This window comes from Tursiops truncatus, chromosome 15, assembly GCF_011762595.2.
Source record: "Tursiops truncatus isolate mTurTru1 chromosome 15, mTurTru1.mat.Y, whole genome shotgun sequence".
NCBI classification, from domain to species: Eukaryota; Metazoa; Chordata; class Mammalia; order Artiodactyla; family Delphinidae; genus Tursiops; species Tursiops truncatus.
In genome coordinates this window covers 57,132,314-57,155,150 of record NC_047048.1, presented here as the reverse complement: position 1 = coordinate 57,155,150, position 22,837 = coordinate 57,132,314, and the positions used below count along the sequence as shown (strand labels likewise).

Sequence of the window (22,837 nt, the reverse complement as noted above, 5' to 3'; positions counted from 1 at the left end):
GTTACTTGGATTATTTTCAGCTTTTTGTTATGAACATTCTTGTACTAGTCTTTTCTTGGACATATGTTCTTATTTCTCTTGTGTAAATATGTAGAAATGGAATTATTGGGTCATAAAGTTAGGTGTATATTTAGTTTTAAAAGAAGTTGTCAGACAAACTAATTTTTAAAATAAAATAAAAGTATCACAAATAGCTCATCTAAAAATCATCCTGTGACAAGGCAGAACCATTCCTACTATTAGAATTTGTGCACAGGCTTCCTGGCATCATGCAGACTATAGCTGAAAGGGAGGGCTGGTTTCCTTCTGACGTTTGATAGTGCATATTTCCCTCAGATTCAAACTATTTACCTGTTCATCTGTGTCAAGACTAGGCCTTCGTCATAGAACCAGCTTTCAAAATCCTCAATTCAGAGAGAGGTATGGGGAAGAGATAAATTTGGGAGAGTATGGGATGTCAATAAATCAGATGTGACAGAGAGGTTGAGGGATTTAACAACAAAGAAGTCGTGTGTGTGTGTGTGTGTGTGTGTGTGTGTGTGTGTGAGAGAGAGAGAGAGAGAGAGACAGACAGACACACACAGAGAAGGGTGGGGAAGAGAGGAAGAGAAAGGGGGATGGGCGAAGGAGAAAGAAATACCAGTGGGCTTTTCCTCTTGTGAATTTTTAAAAATATATATATTTATTTATTTATTTATGGCTGCATTGGGTCTTAGTTGCAGCATGCAGGATCTTTCGTTGAGTCATGCAGGCTCTTTGTTGCGGTGCACAGGCTTCTCTCTAGTTGCAGTGCGCAGGCTCTCTAGTTGTGGCATGCAGGATACAGAGCACGTGGGCTCTGTAGTTGTGGTACATGGGCTCTCTAGTCGTGGTGCACGGGCTTAGTAGTTGGAGCGCATGGGCTTAGTTACCCCACGTCATGTGGGATCTTAGTTTCCCAACCAGGGATGGAACCCACGTCCCCTGCATTGGAAGGCGGATTCTTAACCGCCAGACCACTAGGGAAGTCCCTCCTCTCATGAATTTTGAGTTTTTTGCAAAAGTTATTATTATTGTTTTTTTGGCTGTGTGGGGTCTTCATTGCTGCACGCGGGCTTTCTCTAGTTGCGGAGAGCGGGGGCTACTCTTTGTTGCAGTGTGTGGGCTTCTCATTTCAGTAGCTTCTCTTGTTGCGGAGCACGGGCTCTCTAGGTGCACGGGCTTCAGTAGTTGTGGCACGTGGGCTCGGTAGTTGTGGCTCGCAGGCTCTAGAGTGCAGGCTCCGTAGTTGTGACACACAGGCTTAGTTGCTCTGCGGCATGTGGGATCTTCCCGGACCAGGGATGGAACCCATGTCCCCTGCACTGGCAGGCGGATTCTTAACCACTGCGCCACCAGGGAAGTCCCGCAAAAGTTATTTTTAAGATGGTTCAAAATTTTTAAAAAAGGCTTGTGTGCTGAAATAAAATGATCTCCAAAGAGCCTCATTTTGTTTAACAGCTGCATAGTATTCCATTTTATGAATATGCCATAATTTATTTAAACACGTCTCCCTCTCCCACTGATAAACATTTAGGTTATTTTCAGTCTCTTTCTATTGCAGACTATGTTTCATTGAATAACCTGTATATTGGCCACTTTAAAAGTATGGGTATATCTGTAAAATTCTCAAGTAGAATTGTGTCAAAGTGTTTGTGCTTTTGTAATTCTGATAAATATTTACAGATCATATGAGAGTACTTGTTTACACAAACCCTTGCCCCAACGCAGTGTTGTTAAAGTTTTTTTATATTTGCCTATCTGACATGTGAAAAATGATATCACAGTATGGCTTTAATTTGGCTTTCTTTGATCATGAGTGAGTTTAAGCATTTTTTCTTATTAAGAGAACTGTTCAGTTTTCTGTGAATTGTCTGTTTCGTCTCTTTTACTCTTTTGCCATCTCTTAATCTGTAGGAGTCCTTTATATATCGAGGAAAATAGACCTTTGTGAATGAGTTGGAAATATTTTTAAAGAGCTCATTCTTTAAAAATATGGAGGTAGCTGTTTTAGTGGAATGGTGGAAAAAGAAGCCAGATTGCCATGGAGACAACTCTTTCTAGAAATTTGGCTGTGAAGTGGAGTAGAGAGAATGCTAGCTGGAGGATTGATATAGATTAAAAGGAGTTCTTTTCTTTGAGAAATTCTTAATTGTGTTTAAATGCTGTTATGAAAGGGCGTTAAACCTAGGAGATGGTGTTAGAGGATCTACAGGACAAGGTTCCTAAGGGACTGAGATTCTTGGGAGGAATTGCAGAGAAGGAAGAAATTTGTAAATAAGGTGACTGGTAGGTAAGGGTATCCCAGTCTAGTAGTTTCTCTTATCTCTGAAGTGAAGGCAAGGCCAACAGCCAAGGATGTGAGAGGAGATGGTTGGAGAGGAGAGGAGGTTCTTTGAAATCACTGGAGCATTAGAGAGAGAGCTGAGTAGGGAAATATAGAAAGATTGCAGAAAGTGTTCAGAGTTCCACTGAGGCAGAAACAGTGATCTTAACCTATGGGTTGTTTGATTTTCTTAAGGAACATTTGGCAGTCCAGGTGTAGGGCTGACAGTTGGATTAGTTCAGGGTTGGGGACTATTTCCCCCATGTAGGTGTAATAGAAGAACAACGTAGCAAAAGAATTTAGGATATTAGCAAGGTAGTGATTGAGCTAACACCAAGTTTTCTTGGTTGAGTAGAGAAGGAAATAAGACAGAACAGAGATATTGGAAAGAAAATTAGAGGTTCAAGGGACTGAAATCCTGGGTGAGGTCAAAGTGCAGGTATAGTAGACAAGAGTGTGAACTGCAAGGGTAAGGGAGTATGGTTGGAGAGTGGGAAAGTAAGATTCAGTATGAGAGCTTTTCCTGGTGCTGACAAAATCTAGAGTGCAGGGCTTCCCTGGTGGCGCAGTGGTTGAGAGTCCACCTGCCGATGCAGGGGACATGGGTTCGTGCCCCGGTCTGGGAGGATCCCACATGCCACGGAGCGGCTGGGCCCGTGAGCCATGGCTGCTGAGCCTGCGCGTCTGGAGCCTGTGCTCTGCAACGGGAGAGGCCACAGCAGTGAGAGGCCCTCATACTGCAAAAAAAAAAAAAAAAAAAAAAAATCTAGAGTGCAGCCATTGTCATGACAAGCCCCAGTGGAGTGGAGGTATAAGGTCATTGGAGGTGAGGAAGTCAGGGAACTCAGAGACTTGTCTGGATGTGAATTGTGGCTGTCATCTGTAAAGATGTTGAAACAAAATCTTCCAGGAGAATATCAGGACTTTGGAATGGGAAGAAAACTGTGAGCCACAATGCAGTGTCTTCAGTGACAAGTGAGTGCCAGGAAATCATAAGGCAAAAAAGCCCTCAAGAACAGGGCGTATTAGAGCAGACTCCAGGAAAAATGGTTTGTATATGGCATCCTAGAGGACTGAGGAAACCTCAACTGTACTTCCTGACTTTGCAGCTTTGGAATACTTGGAATGAAAGACTTGGAGACTGGAGGAGGGAAAGTTAAGCATAGGTGTGGTTGCAGTTTAGTCAGGGTGTCAGAACTCACAGGAATTTACCTGAGGGTCTTTATATCCTCTGGGAAGAATGAGGCCTTTACGATGGTTTTCCTGGTTGTGGTCCATGGATCTACCTTGTTACTGACATGGCTCTTCTTAAATTCTGACATGCCTCTCACTCCCTAGTTTATGCATACAAATCCTCTCCAACTTGCCATCCAGTATGCATTTGTTCTTTTCCTTGAATTCTTTCACTTCACTTTCCTCTGCAGTTTCCTTCCTTTAGTTTTGCTTCTTATATTCATGTTTTGTAGTGAAATCTATTTTCTTTTTAACTTACTTTTATTGATTATTTTTATTTCTAAAAATATCATGCTCCTTATTTGAAAAATCTTGGAAATAAAATACAATATAAAGAAAATAAAAATCAAAAATGCTGTGCTAAAATGTTTATAGATTTTTCCTTCCAGGCTTACTTTCATGCATATACATTCATATACATACATAAATTTAGTTGAGATCAAATGGTATATTCAGAGTTTTTTTAGTATTTATTTACTTATTTTATTATTATTTATTTGGTTGTGCCAGGTCTTAGTTGCAGCTCTCAGGCTCCTTAGTTGCTGCTCTCAGGCTCCTTAGTTGCAGCTCTCAGGCTCCTTAGTTGCTGCTCTCAGGCTCCTTAGTTGCAGCTCTCAGGCTCCTTAATTGTGGTGTGTGAACTCAGTTGCAGCATGCATGTGAGATCTAGTTCCCTGACCAGGGATCAAACCTAGGCCTCCTGCATTCGGAGCATGGAGTCTTAACCACTGCACCACCAGGGAAGTCCCTATATTCAGTTTTGATCTGACGGGGTTTTTTAAGCTTAAAAATGATGGGCTTGTTCCATTTTCTTAAATTCTTCGAATATAGCATATCGAGTAGCAACAATTATTGTCTTGAAGAGCAGCGTAATACTACTGACTTTTCCCTATTTTCCCTATTTTTGGGTATTTGGATTGTTTGTATTTTTCCACTTAATGAATAGCTCCATATCATTTTAATCTGAGTTTCAGATTATTTACATATACTCAAGAATAGAACCTTGGAAATGGGTCAGAAAACAATGTGGGCACCTTTAAGATTCTTGTATAATCTTTCTGGAAAGGAGTTTGTTATTATAGGCTAATTGGTATTACCATCAGTAGTTTGAGTTCTGTTTTGAGTACCAAGGAGCACAATTGCTTGTGTCATATGGTAAGAATATGTTTAGTTTTGTAAGAAACCACCAAACTGCCTTCCAAAGTGGCTACACCATTTTGAATTCCCACAATGAATGAGAGTTTATGCTGCTCTGCAGAAGCACCGGGATTTGATGTTGTCAGTGTTTTGGATTTTGGGCATTCTGATAGGTGTGTAGTGGTGTCTCATTGTTTTAATTTGCAATTCCCTAATGACATATGTTGCTGAACATCTTTTCATATGCTTTTTTGCCATTTGTGTATCTTCTTTGGTGAGGTGTCTGTTCAGGTCTATTTTTTAATTGGGTTGATAGTTTTTTTATTGTTGAGTTTTAAGAGTTCTTGATTTTGGATAGCAGTCCTTTACCTGATGTGTGTTTGGCAAATATTTTCTCGCAGTCTGTGGCTTGTCTTCTCATTCTCTTGACATTGTCTTTTGTAGAGCAGAAGTTTTTAATTTTGATGAAGTACAGCTTATTATTTTTTTATGGCTCTGCCTTTGGTGTTGTATCTTAAAAGTCATTGCTAAACCCAAGGTCATGTAGATTTTCTCCTATGTTATCTTCCAGGAGTCTTTTGCATTTACATCTAGGTCTGTGATTCATTTTGAGTTAATTTTTGTGAAGGGTATAAGGTCTGTGTCTAGATTTTTTTTCTTTCTTTTTTTTGTATATGTATGCCGAGCTATTCCAGCACCATTGTTTGAAAAGACTATCTTTGCTCCATTGTATTGACTTTGCTCCTTTGTAAAAGATCCATTGACTATATTTTATGTGGGTCTGTATCTGGGTTCTCTCTCATGTTCCATTGGTCTATTTGTCTGTTCTTTCACCAATACCACACTGCCTTGATTACTATTTGCTTTTTTATATTACTATTTGCTTTTACAGTAATCCTCCAACTTTGCTTCAGTATTGAGCTACCTATTCTCAGTCTTTTGCATCTCTATATAAACTTAACCAGTTCTTGATATCCACAAAATAGCTTGGTAGGATTTTGATTGAGATTGCACTGAATCTGTAAACCAGGTTGGGAAGAACTGACGTCTTGACAATATTGAGTCCTCCTATCCATGAACATTGTTTATGATTGATTTCTTTTATATTTTGTAGCTTTTATTTTTTTCTATTGTCAGATATTCCATTTTTACCTTTGTGATTTATTCCTTTGTGATTTCTTACAATGCATTTATGTTTAGAAAATCCTTCCTCACTCTGCACTCACATTTGCATTTATTCCCTCTTAAAATGTGTTTGTAAGCATTTAATTTTTCAGCCCATCTGGATCTTATTTTGATATATGGAATGCGGTGATGGTCTAACCCCCTCCCCGCAAGTACATTGTTATTTTTCCTAAAACCATGTCCTATTGGTTTATCAAAAATAGACATGGATACATACATAATAATCAGCCTTCCAATCTGTTTTCTAACCCTTATGGAGGGAATTGTATGCTTTCCCAATTTTGGATAATGATCGGGGGGAGGAGGGGAACTGGTCAAATCTTGTATGGCTGTACCTTGGGAAGGCCACTGGCTGAACCCAATTCCCTGCTAGGCATGGTTATTGGTACCAGAGGCAAACTCCTGGGATGTGCATAAACCACCTGCATTTCTTCACACTTCCTCAGAGATTGTCATGTGCCCCATGGAGAGGCATGTGCTGATTCCCTTGGAGAGTCACTACCATATTAAATTACCTCTAGGCTGTGAGTCTCATGAAAATGGGACCTCTGAGGGTATTGCTCCCTAGTTGTTTCCCTAGTACCTAGCTTAGTATAGGGCATAGACATCTGAATGGATGAATGAGCCACTACTACCAATGGGAATGTGCCATAGCCCTCTGATATGGTTTGAAGTGAAATAAAAGGTTGAGAACAGCTGTATAACGTCTGCTTTGGAGGGCAGTACATTCATGCAGTCAACCTACCTTCTCCATACTTCTCATTCTGAAGACACTAAAGCTGCACATAGCAATTAACTGGGAAGCTTTTAAACGGATTGCTACCTGCCTCTCACCCCCAGAGATGTAGTCTGGCGCAGGGATTTGTTGTTGTTGTTGTTAAGTTCTTTGAGTGATTCTAAAGTACAGCCAAGGTGGAGAACCACTGCTCTTACTTATAGTTGTGTAAAGATTCAATTAAGTAGCTGGATTCCTGGGGAATTGTGCTTACCAGACTCCCAAAAGATCATTGGTCCTGTGTGTGCACTTTAATAGCTAGGAAGAGTTTGCCCAATATACTCCTTTGGTGAATAGTTTGGACATAGTTACCGTATAACGGGACCTTATCTAAAATGGCTCTCTATTTTCCAGGTCAACATGGATTCCTGGTTCCTTCTTGTTCTGCTTGGCAGTGGTCTGATACATGTTGGTGCCAACAACACTACCATAGGTAAAGTGCCATTTGATAAGACTGGTATTAGGAATAGAATTTTGGTTTTATGTTTAATGACCCAAATTTGAAGGCCTCGGTGATACTGAAGAAAGAAAAAATATTAAAGTTGTACTTAAAAGTGATAGTAAAATGTCTTTGCACATCTCTGGGTTACAGTGTATGCTATGCTCAGCATTGTTCTATATACCATATACTACTTTAAATAAAGAGATTATGTATTCATTCCTGAAAAGTTAAAAAAAAGAAAAGAAAACGGTTGCTATTTAAGACTCATATATTGATTCTGAGGAACTAAGTAAAGAATCCCGTTTCTCCCTCCATTAGACAGTAATCCTTTGGAAGTGAGGGAAGGATTCAGCATTAAAAGAAGAGTATGTGCTGCTTGGCATATACCCAGAGAAAACTGTAATTCAAAAAGATACATGCACCCCTATGTTCATAGCCGCACTGTTCACAATAGCCAAAACATGGAAACAACCTAAATGTCGATCAACAGATAAAGATGTGGTACATATATACAATGGACTACTACTCAGCCATAAAAAAGAATGGAAAAAAAAGGAACGAAATAATGCCATTTGTAGCTACTTGGATACAACTAGAGATTATCATACTAAGTGAAGTAAGAAAGATCCCATATGATACCACTTATATGTGGAATCTAAAATATGGCACAAATGGACCTATCTACGAAACAGAAATGGAGTCACAGACATAGAGGACAGACTTGTTGTTCCAAGGGGGAGAGGGGGAGGGAGAGGGAGGGACTGGGAGTTTGGGGTTGGTAGATGCAAACTATTACATTTAGAATGGATAAAGAACAGGGTCCTACTATATAGCACAGGGAACTATATCCAATCTCCTGGAACAAACGATAATGGAAAAGAATATTAAAAAAGAATGTATATATATATGTGTAACTGAGTCACTTTGCTATACAGCAGAGATTGACAGAACATTGTAAGTCAATTATACTTCAATTTTTTTAAAAGATAATAAAATAAAAGAGGGTGAGTGTGTGTGTGTGTGTGTGTGTGTGTGTGTGTGTGTGTGTGTGTGTATCTGCTCATTGGTCTCCAAGTGTTTGAGAGTGTAGTAAGGGCTTGCTGCTTTGTGCCTCATACCTGTTGAGCTCTCAAATTCTTTGTGTGATGTTTTCTTGCTTTTTTTGTGTTTGTAGTTTCACCTTCAGTAGGCGTTACAACATCTATTAAAGCATCTACAGCAGAATCACTTAAAGAAGAGACCAAAACTTCAAATCCTACTTCTTCAGTAACTTCTCCTTCCTTGGCACCAACATCCAGCCCAAGCCTAACTCTGGGACCCACCTATGTAACCACTGTCAATTCTTCAGACTCTGACAATGGGACCACAAGAACAGTAAGCACCAATTCTGTAGTCACTGCAGTTTCACCAAATGGAACATGGCTTCCAGATAACCAGTTCACAGATACCAGAACAGAACCTTGGGAGGGAAATGCCAGCACTGCAGCAACCACTCCAGAAACCTTTCCTCCTTCAGGTACTAGAGGTGGTTTCTATTTGTTCTTTCTTTTCCTCTTTGAGTTTGTTCACCCTTTTATTTTTTTTGTTTGTGTTTTCTAGCAATAAAATTTCTTGAAATAAGTAAAATCGCCCAAGCACAAAGTAATGAAACCTAGATACAGGGGATTCTCAGGAATATCTGGTTAACATAGTTAAGAGGAAAGAAGATAGGGGACTTCCCCTGTGGTCCAGTGGTTAAGACTCTGCACTTCCAATGCAGGGGGCCCAGGTTCAATCCCTGGTCAGGGAACTGAGATCCTGCGTGCCGTGTGGCCAAAAAAAAAAAAAGGAGGTAAGAAGAGAGATTCTGGAGGTTATCCTGCTTTGCATGGGATCCTGGTTAGACTGGGGAGACTTAATCATGTTTAATGGTAGAGAAGAAGATTGAAAATATAAGAGAAAGAGGAGAGCTAATTGATGATGTGAGAGACTGAAGATTAAAGGGTAGTGAAACTGAGTAATAGTATTAGCCTTGAAAAGGAAGGAATCCATGGAGACCATGGGAAGGAGAAGGGGTCTGGGTGTCTATAACAATTAGATAAGAGTGGAAGGCCTGTGGCCAGGAGTAGAGTTAGGAAGAAGAATTCAGGGAAACAGTTAAGTTACACTGCCAGTTTGTTCAGGGCCTCAGCCCAGCCCACTTCTCTTCTTGGATCAATCACTGGTTGAAGTGGAAGTGGCTTTGAAGATAGAATCAGAGACCTAAATCTGAGACCAGGTGGGGTAGGGCAAATTTCCGAGGACTGGAGGGGGTTCCTCTAAGGGCTTCTGTGAGTAGTAAAGGAAATAATTGTTCCCCGACAGCTATATAATTGTCATTACTTTTCTAGCAAAAATCACTGTTACTCTTTGGTCTTATCCCCTTGGCTCATATTTTTTCCTTGTTAGAAGGTCAGTGCCCCATATGGAATCACATATGGCTCCTGGGGGGCATATTTACTGAATTGAATCTCATTTGCTGATGACATCTTTTAGCTAGACCTTACAACTCAGACCCTGCACCTGCCAGCTTTAATCCCATATGTTCTACTATAAAGGTTATGCAGCATTTGCGGTTAAGAGCACAATCTGCTGAGCCACACTACTTGATTTTGAATCCTAACTCTGCCATACACTAGCTGTGTGAGAATAGGCAAGTCTATTTAACCACTTTACCTCAGTTTCTTCATCAGTATATAAGAATGAATGATGATGATAGTACTTACTTCATAAAGGAGCTGTTAGGATTAAACAAGTTAATATGGGTAAAATATTTATAATGGGGCCTACGTATGGTAAGCACTAATTTTAAGTGTTAGGCATCGTACTACGAGTTTTATAGAAGTAATTCCTGTAAAGTATCCTATGGATCCTATTAAGTAGGTTCTATTTTATGTTTTATAGGTGAAGGAGTTTTACAGTGTTTTTCAAAGCACAGGTCATGACCGATTCTTGAAATCAGTTTAGTGAGCCACCACAAATTTGTGTGTGTGTGGATGGTCCTCTTCCATTTTTATTCTTTTCATGTTACATATATTATTTTGTAAAACTTTTGTTTCAAAAAAACAAAACACATACTGAGTAATGGTGTAAAAATTTATTTCTTTCTGTAAATTATGGCCATTGCTTAGAGAGGAAAAGCAAAATAACTTATACAAGCTGAAGTAGTAAATGGAAAAGGTGAGACTGTCACTGACTGTCTTCACGGCCTATGTTCTTCTGTACTGTCTTTCATTTAACAATTCTGTGAGATGACCAGGAGTAATTATCTCTTTTTAGTAGTTGCTTGACGTAAGACCTTAGAGGTTAAATAATTTGCCTTAGATCTGAAGGCTGTCAAGTAGCAAGTAAGACCTATTTCTCACTTCTGTGGTCTCTCCACACTGCTGTTAGGGAACCGAGTTTTCTATAATCTGCTGTAGGTCCAAATTATGCCATAGCTGAGAAACCAGTTACTATACAGTTAAAACATTTCATGTCTCAGAGGAGGCTGAGACTGCCTTTCACTGGTGGCTCTTATTCAAGATCAGTAGAAGGAAAACTTTATGGTACATCAGGTGTTACAGCCTGAAACCCCACATCTGCCGTGTCACCACCATTTTATCAATCCTCCCATAATTGTTACATCATAACTTTTGGTAAAATCAGTATTTGATGTTTTATATTACTATGACTATATAATACTATTCCATGCTGAGCTGTGATGTGATTATTTTCTCTTTCTTGTACAACTTTTTTCTGGATTTCATAATTACCTTTTTTTTTTTGCTATTGGAAGCCGCTTCTTCCCAAACTTTCCATAGGTTTGTAATACGGTTAGTTTTCCACAAAGTCAGACCTATTAGATAATCTGTTTATTTCTTTTTTACCTAGAGATCGTCCTCCTGAGTCCTCCATTGTCATTGTCTTATTGAAGCCTAGGTTTTTTCTGATCACTAGGGCTGCTACTCAAATGTCAGCCTGGGATTTCCCTTCTCTATCATTCTGGGAATTTCCTTTGCTGCTTCCTGGCTTCCATATTGTCTTCTTTCATGGATTACCCCGTCACTTGATAGAACGTATCCTCCAGTAGCTTCCTGAGAAAGGGGTCCATGGGAGGTAAATTGCATGAGGAATTACATGTCTAAAAATATCTTTAGGGGTGTGTATAGAATTTGAGGACATATTTTTTTTCCCTGGAATTTTTAAAGCATTGTCCTAACTGACTTCTAATTCCCAGGCTTGGAGAATTCTACTGCTATCCTGATTCCTAATTGTTTGTCTTTAAAGATCTTCTCTTCATCATTGGTGCCCTGAAATTTCATAGTAATGGGTCTTGATGTGTGTCTTTTTCTTTCATTAATTATTTTGGGATAGGAGCTTTGGAGCTTTTGTCCTTCAGTTCTGGAAATTTTTCTTGTATTTGTTCAAAAATGTTCTTCCCTCTTCCATTTTCTCTGTTCTGTTTGTCTAAAATCCTTATTATTTGGATGTTGGACATATCCTGAATTAATTCTTTAATCTTAATTTTTCTTTTCTATTGACCTTTGCTTTGAGTTTTTTTTTCACTTTTCTAAAATAGCAAGTGTGTGTGTGTATATATATATATACACACACACACATACATACCTTTTTTCTTCCATTTATAACACAGATAATAAATGTACTGTGTACATTTCTACACATTACTTTTTTCAGTTAGCCTATCATACTTTTTCTATATTATAGTAAGGGGCTATCTCATTGTATGGCTTTACCTTGATGTATTTATCCAGTCTGCCCTATTAGCCAATGTTAAGGTTGGTTTTTCTTTTCAATTAATCAATCTATTTATTTATTTTGGGCTGCATTGGGTCTTCGTTGCTGCGTGCGGGCTTTCTTTAGTTGCTGTGAGCAGGGCCTACTCTTCATTGTGCTGCAAGGGCTTTTCATTGCGGGGGTTTCTCTTGTTGCAGAGCATGGGCTGTAGGCGCACGGGCTTTAGTAGTTGTGGCTCGTGGGCTTTAGGGCGCAGGCTCAGTAGTTGTGGCGCGTGGGCTTAGTTGCTCCGTGGCATGGGGGGGATCTTCCTGGACGAGGGATCGAACCCGTGTCCCCTGCATTGGCAGGTGGATTCTTAACCACTGTGCCACCAGGGAAGTCCCCCCACTGTTTTAATGACTGTAACTTTATAAAATACTTAATGTTTGATAAGATGAGTTATCCCTTGTTAATCTTATTTTTCAGAATTTTGCTAGCATTTCTTGATTGTTTTTCTCCATAAGTGTTATAATCAACTTGTATAGCTGGAAAAAAGTTTTTATAGATCATGTTAAGTTTATAGATTAACAGGGACAATTGATATTTTTAATTCTTCCTATCCAAGAATGCTGCATATTCCATTTGCTGAAGTCTTTTATTTTGTATTTCTTGGAAGTGTTTTAAAATTTTCACCGCTCGTGTTGCACGTGCTTTGTTCAGCTTATTTCTACATATTTCAAAGGTTTTTCTTTTTGTTTTGTTTTTTGTTAGTATAGGTGGAATATGGTATCTTCTAACTGGTTGCTGTTGGGGCTATGAAACCTATTTTTTTAAATCGAGATACAATTGACATATAATACTGTTTTAGTTTTAGCTGTACAACATAAGGCCATTGATTTTTGTACTTACAATATATTTTATACTGATCATCTTAATTAATTTCCTTTGTGTTTGACATAATTTTCTTCAATTATCATAAGTTTTCAAATCATCTCATCTGCAAATATCTCTTTTTATTATTATTATTTTTTTTTTTTTTTTCTTTTGCGGTACACGGGCCTCTCACTGTTGTGGCCTCTCCCGCCGCGGAGCACAGGCTCCGGATGCACAGGGTCAGTGGCCATGGCTCACAGGCCCAGCCGCTCCGCGGCATGTGGAATCTTCCCGGACCAGGGCACGAACCCACGGCCCCTGCATCGGCAGGCGGACTCTCAACCACTGTGCCACCAAGGAAGCCTGAAATATCTCTTTTTAAATTTCCAAATATTTAGATCTCTTTCCTTCTGTTTAAATGAATTGGTGAATACCTCTAGAACAAAGTTAGGAAATAATAGTAAAAGTAGATAGCCTTGTTTTGTACTTGATTCTAAGGAGGATGATCTCAGTCGTTTTTCATTAAACATGGTGTTGACTTTTGCGTTGAGATAAACATATTTATCATGCTCAGGATTTATTGACTCATTCCTGTTTTAAAGAGTATTTATGTCAAGAAGCAGTGTTAAATTTTGCCAGTTGCCAGCTGAGCATCATTGAGCAAGATCTGTATGGGTCTTTTTCTTTTTTTTATCATATGCTTCAGTGAATCATATTAATTGATTTTCTAATTTTGAACTATTTACATTCCAGCAAAAATAGCTCCACTTGGTCTTGTATTTTTCTTGAATAACTGTTGCAATTTATTTGATATTATTTTATTTCGAATTTTTTCATTGATATTTCTGAGTTGTTTCTTTTTTTGTTAAAGATTTAATTTTTAATTTATTTTTGGCTGCGTTGGGTCTTTGTTGCTGTACTTGGGCTTTCTCTAGTTATGGAGAGCAGGGGCTCCTCTTCGTTGCGGTGCACGGGCTTCTCCTCGTGGCGGCTTCTCTTGATGCAGAGCACAGGCTCTAGGTGTGCGAGCTTCAGTAGTTGTGGCATGTGGGCTATAGAGCGCAGGCTCAGTAGTTGTGGCGCGCGGGCTTAGTTGCTCCACGTCATGCAGGATCTTCCCGAACCAGGGATCGAACCCGTGTCCCCTGCATTGGCAGGTGGATTCTTATCCACTGTACCACCAGGGAAGTCCCTGTAAGTTATTTCTAAATGAGATTGGTATATGTGTTTCCTTTGTATGTATGCTATTTTTGATAAGTTTTGTTTGTCAGTGTTTTGTTTTGCTTCATAGAAAGAATTGAAGTATACCTAGAAAATTTTGCATTTCATTTAGATTTTCAAAATTATTCAAATAGATTTGAGGAAAAGTCATCCCTTAGGGTTAATTTCTTACATAGCTGTGACTATTTCTTATTTTATATATTTAAGTCCTTTTTCCTGTTTAGGTTGACTAACCATTTATCTATTTCATGGTTTGTTGCTTTTTTCTTCTAAAGAACCTGCTATTGTATATTTATTAGTTCTGTCACTTTTCAGTTTTTTATTTCATTAATTTCTTTTATTCTTATTTTTTCTGCTTTTCTTAGATTTATTTTGTGCTTTTTCTATCTTCCTGGATTGAATGCTTCATTTGCTTATTTTTATTCTTAATTAATATGTATTTAATGCTATGAATTTTTTATAAGCACAGCTTTAGGCGTATCCTATAAGTGTTCCTGTAGGTAGTTATATTAGTTAGGGAGTGGTCTAAGCTACTCTGACAAAGATATACCGAAATTCATTGACCACTTAAGTCACTTAAGACACAGATGTGTCTTTCTCTCCCCTTTCACATTCCAGAAGTAGACAGGGGGGCTTTACCTCATCAGAGACCAAATTCCTTTTTTCTTGTGCCTCTGGCATCCTGACAGTTGCCCTCATCTGCTTGGTCAAGAGATGGCTCTCATCACTGGGTTCTGGTTCCAGCCCCCGGGAAGGAGCAACAGAGGAAATAGTTACAAACAATTTCTTTTCCAAAGGGTGTGACCCAGAAGTTACTCTCATTGGTTTTGTTCACATCCCATTGACTGGAATTCTTCATATGATTACACCTAGAGTCTCAGAAATGTAGTCTCTAAATGGACAGGTTTGTGCTCAGCTAAAAGTGGGGGATGTTCTGTACTAAAGGCAAGAAGAGGAAGAGACTGATATTGGGGGAGTGTCAGTAGATTCTGCCACAAGTGTGATTTGTTATTTGTTTAGGCATTTTGCAGTTCGGTTTTGATTTTAATTTTCAAGTGTTTTCTTACTTTGTTAATTTCTAGTTTTATTGCATCATGATAAAAGAATATTGTCTGTACTATTTCTACTACGAGGAATTTATAGGGGCTTGTGGATATTTCATAAGCCTTTGAAAAGGTTTTCTCTGTTAGTATACAGAGTTTGGTCTATGCCATTTAGATTTTATTATCTATTATCATTTAAGGTCTTTTATATTTTTAACTAAAATTTTGCCCTGTTGCATTTTAATGGCTTAAAAAGACATAAAGACCTCAAGTACTATTGTGTTTATATTTCTCTTGGCATTCTTGTATTTTTTATGAATGTTGACGCTGCATTGTTTTTGTACTCAGGGAGAAGGACAAACCATCGATAAAAGTTTAGTGAATCTGTGCAGTCTTATTTCCCAGTTGTTGGAGGGTGCCTCATTGTAGCTCCAGCATATACAAAGGGAAAAGTATCCATATTCCTAGAGCTTATTTTGTTTTACATTAGATTGAATAATAATGTTTGTTTTTAATCTGAGTGAATGTTTCTATTTTTTTTACTTATTACACAGGTAATTCTGACTCCAAGGACAGAAGAGGTGAGCCATTCACCTTATGTTTCTTGTCCTTTTTACAGTGTACAATATTTGTTGCATTTCCTCTGCTCAGTCTGTGGTAACCTTGTGCATCTCTGACTGTTACTTGTTTATTTTTCCTTAAGTTGTTTCCATATTAACCTCATGGAGAAGAGTAACAAATAAGTATTCATTACGTTTTTAAATGTAGATGTTGTTTTTTCCCCTAGTCTATAAAATGTTGACCTCTTGTCACTTTATATGAATTTTATGGATTTTCAGCCCTCTGGTGTAACGTCCCTATGACTGGAGATGTTATGTCAGTGGTCTAAGCAGGACTGCAGAATCCCTGTTCACCAGAGAATAGAATACATGGGGACTCTTGTAGAAGTGGCATATTTCTCTTAGGACAACAGTAAGGCTACCATCAAAGAGCGTAAGATAGATTATCCAGTGGTCTAAGAAATGATCATTGCATTTGAATTTGGAAAATGTTAATCTGCGAGGCAATTTTTCTCATCTTGATTTCCTATTTTATCAAATCAGGCTTGTGTTTTGTTTTCTTTTTTTCTGATTCCATTATTTAAACATGCACAATTTTTCCTGCATAAGTAATGGAACACTTGAAGGCTTATGAAGTCCCATTAAGTAGGGAGCATTTGAATCAGAAAAGTACATACTCTGTACAGCAACTATAATTTAAGAAAGGAAAGAAAAGTAGATACTCTAACCCAAAGTGTTGCCCATCTGCCACTGTGTTTGGTGAGGAACAGTGAGGTGTTATCACACTGTGTACAGATTTCCCTTGATTTTCCAGCTCTCGCTTTCTTAAACTCAGGAACTGGATTTGATTAATGTAGTGCCCTTGCTATTCACTTTCACTTACCAGATTCTCACTGTCAAATGTAGAACCTAATAGATTTATGTAGCAATAGATACTTATATTTGCTCCCTAAAACGGCTCTTTTAACCAATCTTATAATAAAATCCGAAGTCAAAGTGGTAGGCTTCAAAATTAAACATAAGATCTCTGATTCCTTCCTCTACTTAGTGTGTATTTTCTTACTCTTCAGCCTTTTTCTTGCCCCAGATATTATCCCTGTTTTACCTAGCTGACTAATATAGATGTGAGTAGTTTCAGTATTATGATTAAAAAGAAATAAATTACCTTAATTATCTAGATTATTGCTAATTGTGACATACTAATATAATAAATCTTTTTAAGTTTAAAAAATAATTTTGTATAATTGCCTTTGACCAAACAGGAAAATGAAGAGGCATACATAGTCTCAGCCCCATATGTTATGATGATTTTACCAGAGCAAATCCTTAGAAGTATTGCTATAAATTTTGATATCACATTCTAATTTTAAAGCCAAGTGCTTTTTGAGAAATGAGGCTATTGTTTTGAAACATTTGCATTATAATGGGTTTGCTAAGCAAATGATGTGTTATGCAGATGATTAAGGGTTTAAATTTTTATGCATTGGCCTTTGATATGCTTTTTTTTTTTTTTTTTTTTTTTTGCGGTATGCGGGCCTCTCACTGTTGTGGCCTCTCCCTTTGTGGAGCACAGGCTCCGGACGCGCAGGCTCAGTGACCATGGCTCACGGGCCCAGCTGCTCCGCGGCATGTGGGATCTCCCCGGACCGGGGCATGAACCCGTGTCCCCTGCATCGGCAGGTGGACTCTCAACCACTGCGCCACCAAGGAAACCCCTTTGATATGCTTTTGAACAGCAATAGCTGGTGTTTTAATTGCCAGCCCATATAAGCATAAAAAAGAGAGGACGGGAGGCAAGCAACTTTGCTTCTTTTCTTTCAAAGTTGAAGAAACTACTTATTTTCTCATGTGTATTATTTTTTAAATGTATTCCAAGTTATTTTGGTAGAGCCAGCCTTTTCCCAATTTTGAAAAATATAAATCATATAAGATTTACCATTTTAACCGCACAGTTCAGTGGCATTAAGTACATTTACATTGTTGTGCAATCATCACCACCATCTGTCTCCAGAATTTTTCATTTTATTTTTTTAATATCATCCGAGACTAAAACTCTGTAACCCATTGAACAATAACTCCTCATTTCTCCTTCCCCCAGCCCCTGGTAACCACTAATCTACTTTCTGTCTCTGTAAATTTGTCTGTTCTGTGTACCTCATTTAAATGGAGTCATACAGTATTTGTTCTTTTGTAACCAGCTTTTCTTTTAAAACATTTTCACTGGTGTTAATTTGGATGATTTGTGTATATAGTAATGTATTAAATCCAGTTCTGGCATTATCTACCAAGTACCTCTTCACCATGAAGTCAGTGGTCATGAGTATACTTTCCAGTTGTTATTTAGTCTTTGCTAGTTTTAAATCTCAGTTTCATTAGTTTTGTTCTAGGGGAAACAGACTCTGAGATAAAGATTCTCATGCAGCCCCTGTGAGACAGTGATGGCAGTAGTATTGGGTAGAGGGAGGAAATGAGATACCATGGGGTCAGAGCAGAGGCAGCAAAAGCATTAGTATATGTGGTTAAAACATGGGCTCTGGGGCTTCCCTGGTGGTGCAGTGGTTGAGGGTCCGCCTGCCGATGCAGGGGACATGGGTTCGTGCCCCGGTCCGGGAGAATCCTGCGTGCCGCGGAGCAGCTGGGCCCGTGGGCTGTGGCCACTGAGCCTGTGCGGCAGGAGCCTGTGCTCCGCAACAGGAGAGGCCACAGCAGTGAGAGGCCCGCGTACCGCAAAAAAAATAAATAAATAAAATAAAGGGCTCTGGAGCTAGACCACCTGAGTTTGTGTGTTGACTCTCTACCACTTAACCGGCAGGGTGGGGTAGGTACTTAACTCCTGTGCCTCCTTTTGCCATTGGCAAAATAGGATGGGAACAGAATTTCCTTCATAGGGTTGTTGTGAGGAATGAACTAACGTTGAACTAGTGCTTGGCCTACTGCTGGGTCAGCATATAGCAGTTGCTCAGCAACTCTTACCACCACCACCACTCTGTTACTATTACTGTTAATTAGATGGGAGCCTAAGGGGATCAGGAATCTCAGCCAGCCAGTCAGAATTTGTGGAAACAAGGGTGCGCTCTAAGGCAGGGTCACACTGCAGTTTACTACCACAACTGTAGACATCAGCTTATCCTCTGCCCTGTACCTTTTAAACAAAGTTCTGCATAAACCTGTCTCATCTTACTTTTTATTTTAATAGTTTTTAACTTAAGGTTTTCACATGAAGACTTTATAACTGATATTTGTTAAATAGCAAGAATACAGGATAAAACTAGTCTAACCATACTTTACATTATTTTAGATGTAATCATTTCTATAACTGGGTTTTTTCAAAAAATCTGGACTAGTACCCTGTTAGTATTTGTGAAGGAGTCCTTGAGCTACAGAGTTCTAGAACCAGGCAGGGTAAACATTCTGTTGCACCCCAGAGGCTCCTTAAAGTTTCTCAGCTCTCAAATCAGATCACCTGCTCCCCCTGGGTTTCTCTTTCAATACTTTGCTAGAGTTGAAGTCTAGAAGGGGGTTGGCATTCTTGTTAGAGAGGTATTTTGGGGGCTTCCCTTGTGGCACAGTGGTTAAGAATCCTCCTGCCAATGCAGGGGACACAGGTTCAAGCTCTGGTCCAGGAAGATCCCACATGCCGCGTAGCAACTAAGCCCGTGCACCACAACTAGTGAGCCTGTGCTCTAGAACCCGCAGGCCACAACTACTGAGCCCACGTGCTGCAACTACTGAAGCCCGCGTGCCTAGAGCCCGTGCTCTCCAACAAGAGAAGCCACCGCAATGAGAAGCCCATGTACCACAACGAAGAGTAGCCCCGGCTCATCACAACTAGAGAAAGCCTGTGTGCAGCAGCGAAGACCCAACACAGCCAAAACATAAAAATAAATAATTTTTTTTAAAAAAATAGGTATTTTGGGATTATCACAGCAAGTGACATTATTAAGTGAACTTCATTTATGATGGCTTTCCCTAAGCACCTTTAATAATATATTCATTCAGCACCTATGAGGTGCTGAGGATTCTAGAAAGAAAAAAAAAAGTTCCCTGTCTGATGGAAGAAACGTGTGAACACCAAGAATCAGCCCACTCAACTACATGCTATTGGATATATACCATACAAAGTGCTATGAGGGGAGCTTAAAAGGCTCACTATACCTGGGGAGTGGGAAGGAGGCATGAAGGTGAATTTTGGGCAGTTTAATATAGTAACTGAGGGGGCTTCCCTGGTGGCGCAGTGGTTGAGAGTCCGCCTGCCGATGCAGGGGACACGGGTTCGTGCCCCAGTCCGGGAAGATCCCACATGCCGTGGAGCGGCTAGGCCCGTGAGCCATGGCCGCTGAGCCTGCGCGTCCGGAGCCTGTGCTCCTCAATGGGAGAGGCCACAACAGTAAGAGGCCCGCATACCGCAAAAAAAAAAAAAAAAATATATATATATATATATATATATATATAAGGAAAATGAGGATGCACGAGACAGGGTAAAAGCAAGGAGACGTGAAAGAGCCAGTCATGTGTTTGAGGAGCTGTGCATGGTTGACGTGCATGAAGTGGGAAGTGGTCAGAGGTAGCCTCAACAGCAGTACATTGAGCTCAGGGTGTCTCCTGGTGATGTTAAGGAAGGAAGTGACATGGTCAGATATTTGTTTTAGAAAGATAACTCCAGAGGCCCTAGGGAAGATGGATGGGCAATAGAAATTAAGGTTTCCAAATGGTAATTTGGCCCAAGACAACAGTGATTGGGTTCATCCCAGATGTTTGGGCACTTGAGGCAACTTTTGATGACTTTTGCTGTTTTTAGAGCACTTAACAACCTATAAGAAGCACTTAAAACAACTTTGCCTTTGAGTGTTGATAAATATTTCTACCAAAAAGTGTGAAGACGACAAAAAAAATGGGCCTTAGGAAGTGAGGCTAGAGGAGTATGGCTTTTACTTCACTGATTTTTTTTTTTTTTTTTTTTTTTGGCTGCACTGGGTCTTCATTGCTATGCGCGGGCTTTCTCTAGTTGCGACAAGCAGCCGTTGCGGTGTGCGGGCTTCTCATTGCGGTGGCTTCTCTTGTTGCAGAGCATGGGCTCTAGGTGCACGGGCTTCAGTAGTTGCAGCACACGGGCTCAGTAGTTGTGGCACACAGGCCCTAGAGCATGCGGGCTTCAGTAGTTGCGGCGCATGGGCTCAGTAGTTGCGGTGTGTGGGCTCTAGGGCATGTGAGCTTTAGTAGTTGTGGTGCATGGGCTTAGTTGCTCCGTGGCATGTGGGATCTTCCTGGACCAGGGATGGAATCCATGTCCCCTGCATTGGCAGGCGGATTCTTTATTTTTTTTATTTTTATTTTTTTGCAGTATGCGGGCCTCTCACTGTTGTGGCCTCTCCCGTTGCGGAGCACAGGCTCTGGACGCGCAGGCTCAGCGGCCATGGCTCACGGGCCTAGCCCAGACCGGGGCATGAACCCATGTCCCGTGCATCGGCAGGCGGACTCTCAACCACTGCGCCACCAGGGAAGCCCCAGCAGGCGGATTCTTAACCACTGTGCCACCAAGGAAGTCCCTTCACTGAGTATTTTTGCGGTTGACCAACGTGTGTCTTAAGTCCTTGAGTGATTCACCTGTCTACATGTGAGCCCTTAAAATAACATGACCCTTTGTTTTCTTGGAAAGGGAATATAAGCAAATAGACAGGTCTTGTCCCAGAACACCATTTTAGTATTTTTAAAATGCTGTCCTCTGGTCTGAGTCTAGGGAGTGAACTTCTGGTAGAATGGGTGGTTGGGGAGTGGGGCGTAGGGGTGGGAGTGGCAGGGAATGGACCACTGTTCCTGCCTTGCCTGCATCATGCAAGGCCACATCTCCAGAGGGCCCAGATCAGGACAAGGCTAAGCACAATGATATGATGAGTCCATCCATTTTGGGAGGAGCCCCAGGAGGGTGACTGGATTCTGAGCCTGTCTCCAAGTCTGAGATTTGACACAGGGAGCTGTAAATTCTCTCCTACTTTATTAATAGATCTGAGTCTCCTTCCCTCACACAGGCCTGGGAACATCTTTACTATCTGTATTGTCTTTAACTGTATTAAGAACATGGGTGTAATTCAGATGTCAAGAGGTAAAATCTGACTTTTATGATAGAGGACTCTTCTGGCCTGAAAGCTTGGGAGAGTTAAAATGTTTTTCCGACCAACCAACCAACCAACCAACTCATAGAGAAAGAGATCAGATTTATGGTCACCAGAGGCAGGGGGTAGCAGTAGGGGGAATTGGATAAAGGCAGTCAGAAGATACAAACCTCCAGTTATAAGATAAATAAGTACTAGGGATGTAATGAACAACATGATAAACATAATTAACACTGCTGTATGTTAAATACGAAAGTTGTTAAGAGTAAATCGTAAGAGTTATCATCACAAGAGAAAAAATTTTTCTATTTAATTTTGTATCTGTATCAGATCACCGATGTTCACTAAATTTATTTTGATAATCATTTCATGATGTATGTAAGTCAGATCATCATACTATATACCTTAAACTTTCTGTGAATTTCACTGCTCTGGGTACCTCATATAAATGGAATCATACAGTGTTTGTCTTTTTGTGACTGGCTTATTCACTTAGTATATTGTCTTCAAGGTTCATCCTTATATTGTAGCATATGTTTCCTTCCTTTTTAAGACTAAAAATATTTCATTGTACACGTATACCACATTTTGCTTATCCATGCATCTGTCAAAGGACATTTGGTTGCTTCTGCATTTTAGCTGTTGTGACTAAACCCATGTTTAGTTATGAAAATGGATATTCTTTTGGGCATATACCCAGAAGTGGAATTGCTGGATCATATGATAATTCTATTTTTAATTTTTTGTGGAACCGCCATACTGTTTTCCACAGCAGCTACACCATTTTACATTTCCACCAACAGTGCACAGGGTTCCAATTTCTCCACATCCTGGCCAGCATCTGTTATTTTCTGGGACTTTTTTTTTCCTGATAGGTATGAGATTGCTCCTCATTTTATAGTGGCTTTTTTTTTTAATCGATGCAGGGTCCTCTTGCATAAATTGCAGTATATTTTTAAAGATTTATTCTATTTCTTATACTGCCTCTGCTGTCGTTGGTATTTGTGAAGGTCTCCTGTAGGGCTCTGGTTGAGCTTTGCTCTGGAGCACTGAGTTGATTGGAATGTACTCACAGTAGGTGTCCCTTCAGGAAGACAAACAGGAACATATCCTAAACTAGGGGTTCAGTCATTGTTTAGGAAGTTGGACACAGTTATCCTCTAGGCGGAACTGCCTT

The 22,837-nt window shown here is 39.8% G+C and overlaps 1 protein-coding gene across 6 annotated transcripts in view; it reads left to right on the top strand.

The window, feature by feature from the left end:
* The window catches only part of PTPRA (protein tyrosine phosphatase receptor type A), a 185,206-nt gene that overhangs the window by 106,659 nt on the left and 55,710 nt on the right, over positions 1–22,837 (top strand). For 3 of the 6 annotated variants that reach the window (XM_033840627.2, XM_019950704.3, XM_073792789.1), the window contains exons 2-4: positions 7,029–7,107; positions 8,291–8,632; positions 15,545–15,571. In XM_033840627.2, the coding sequence (XP_033696518.1) occupies positions 7,035–7,107; positions 8,291–8,632; positions 15,545–15,571 (442 nt within the window). In that variant the 5' untranslated portion in view covers positions 7,029–7,034. Of the gene's footprint in view, positions 1–7,028; positions 7,108–8,290; positions 8,633–15,544; positions 15,572–22,837 lie in introns of those variants that run through there. The other 3 variants (XM_019950705.2, XM_019950707.3, XM_019950708.3) reach the window with 3 other exon arrangements.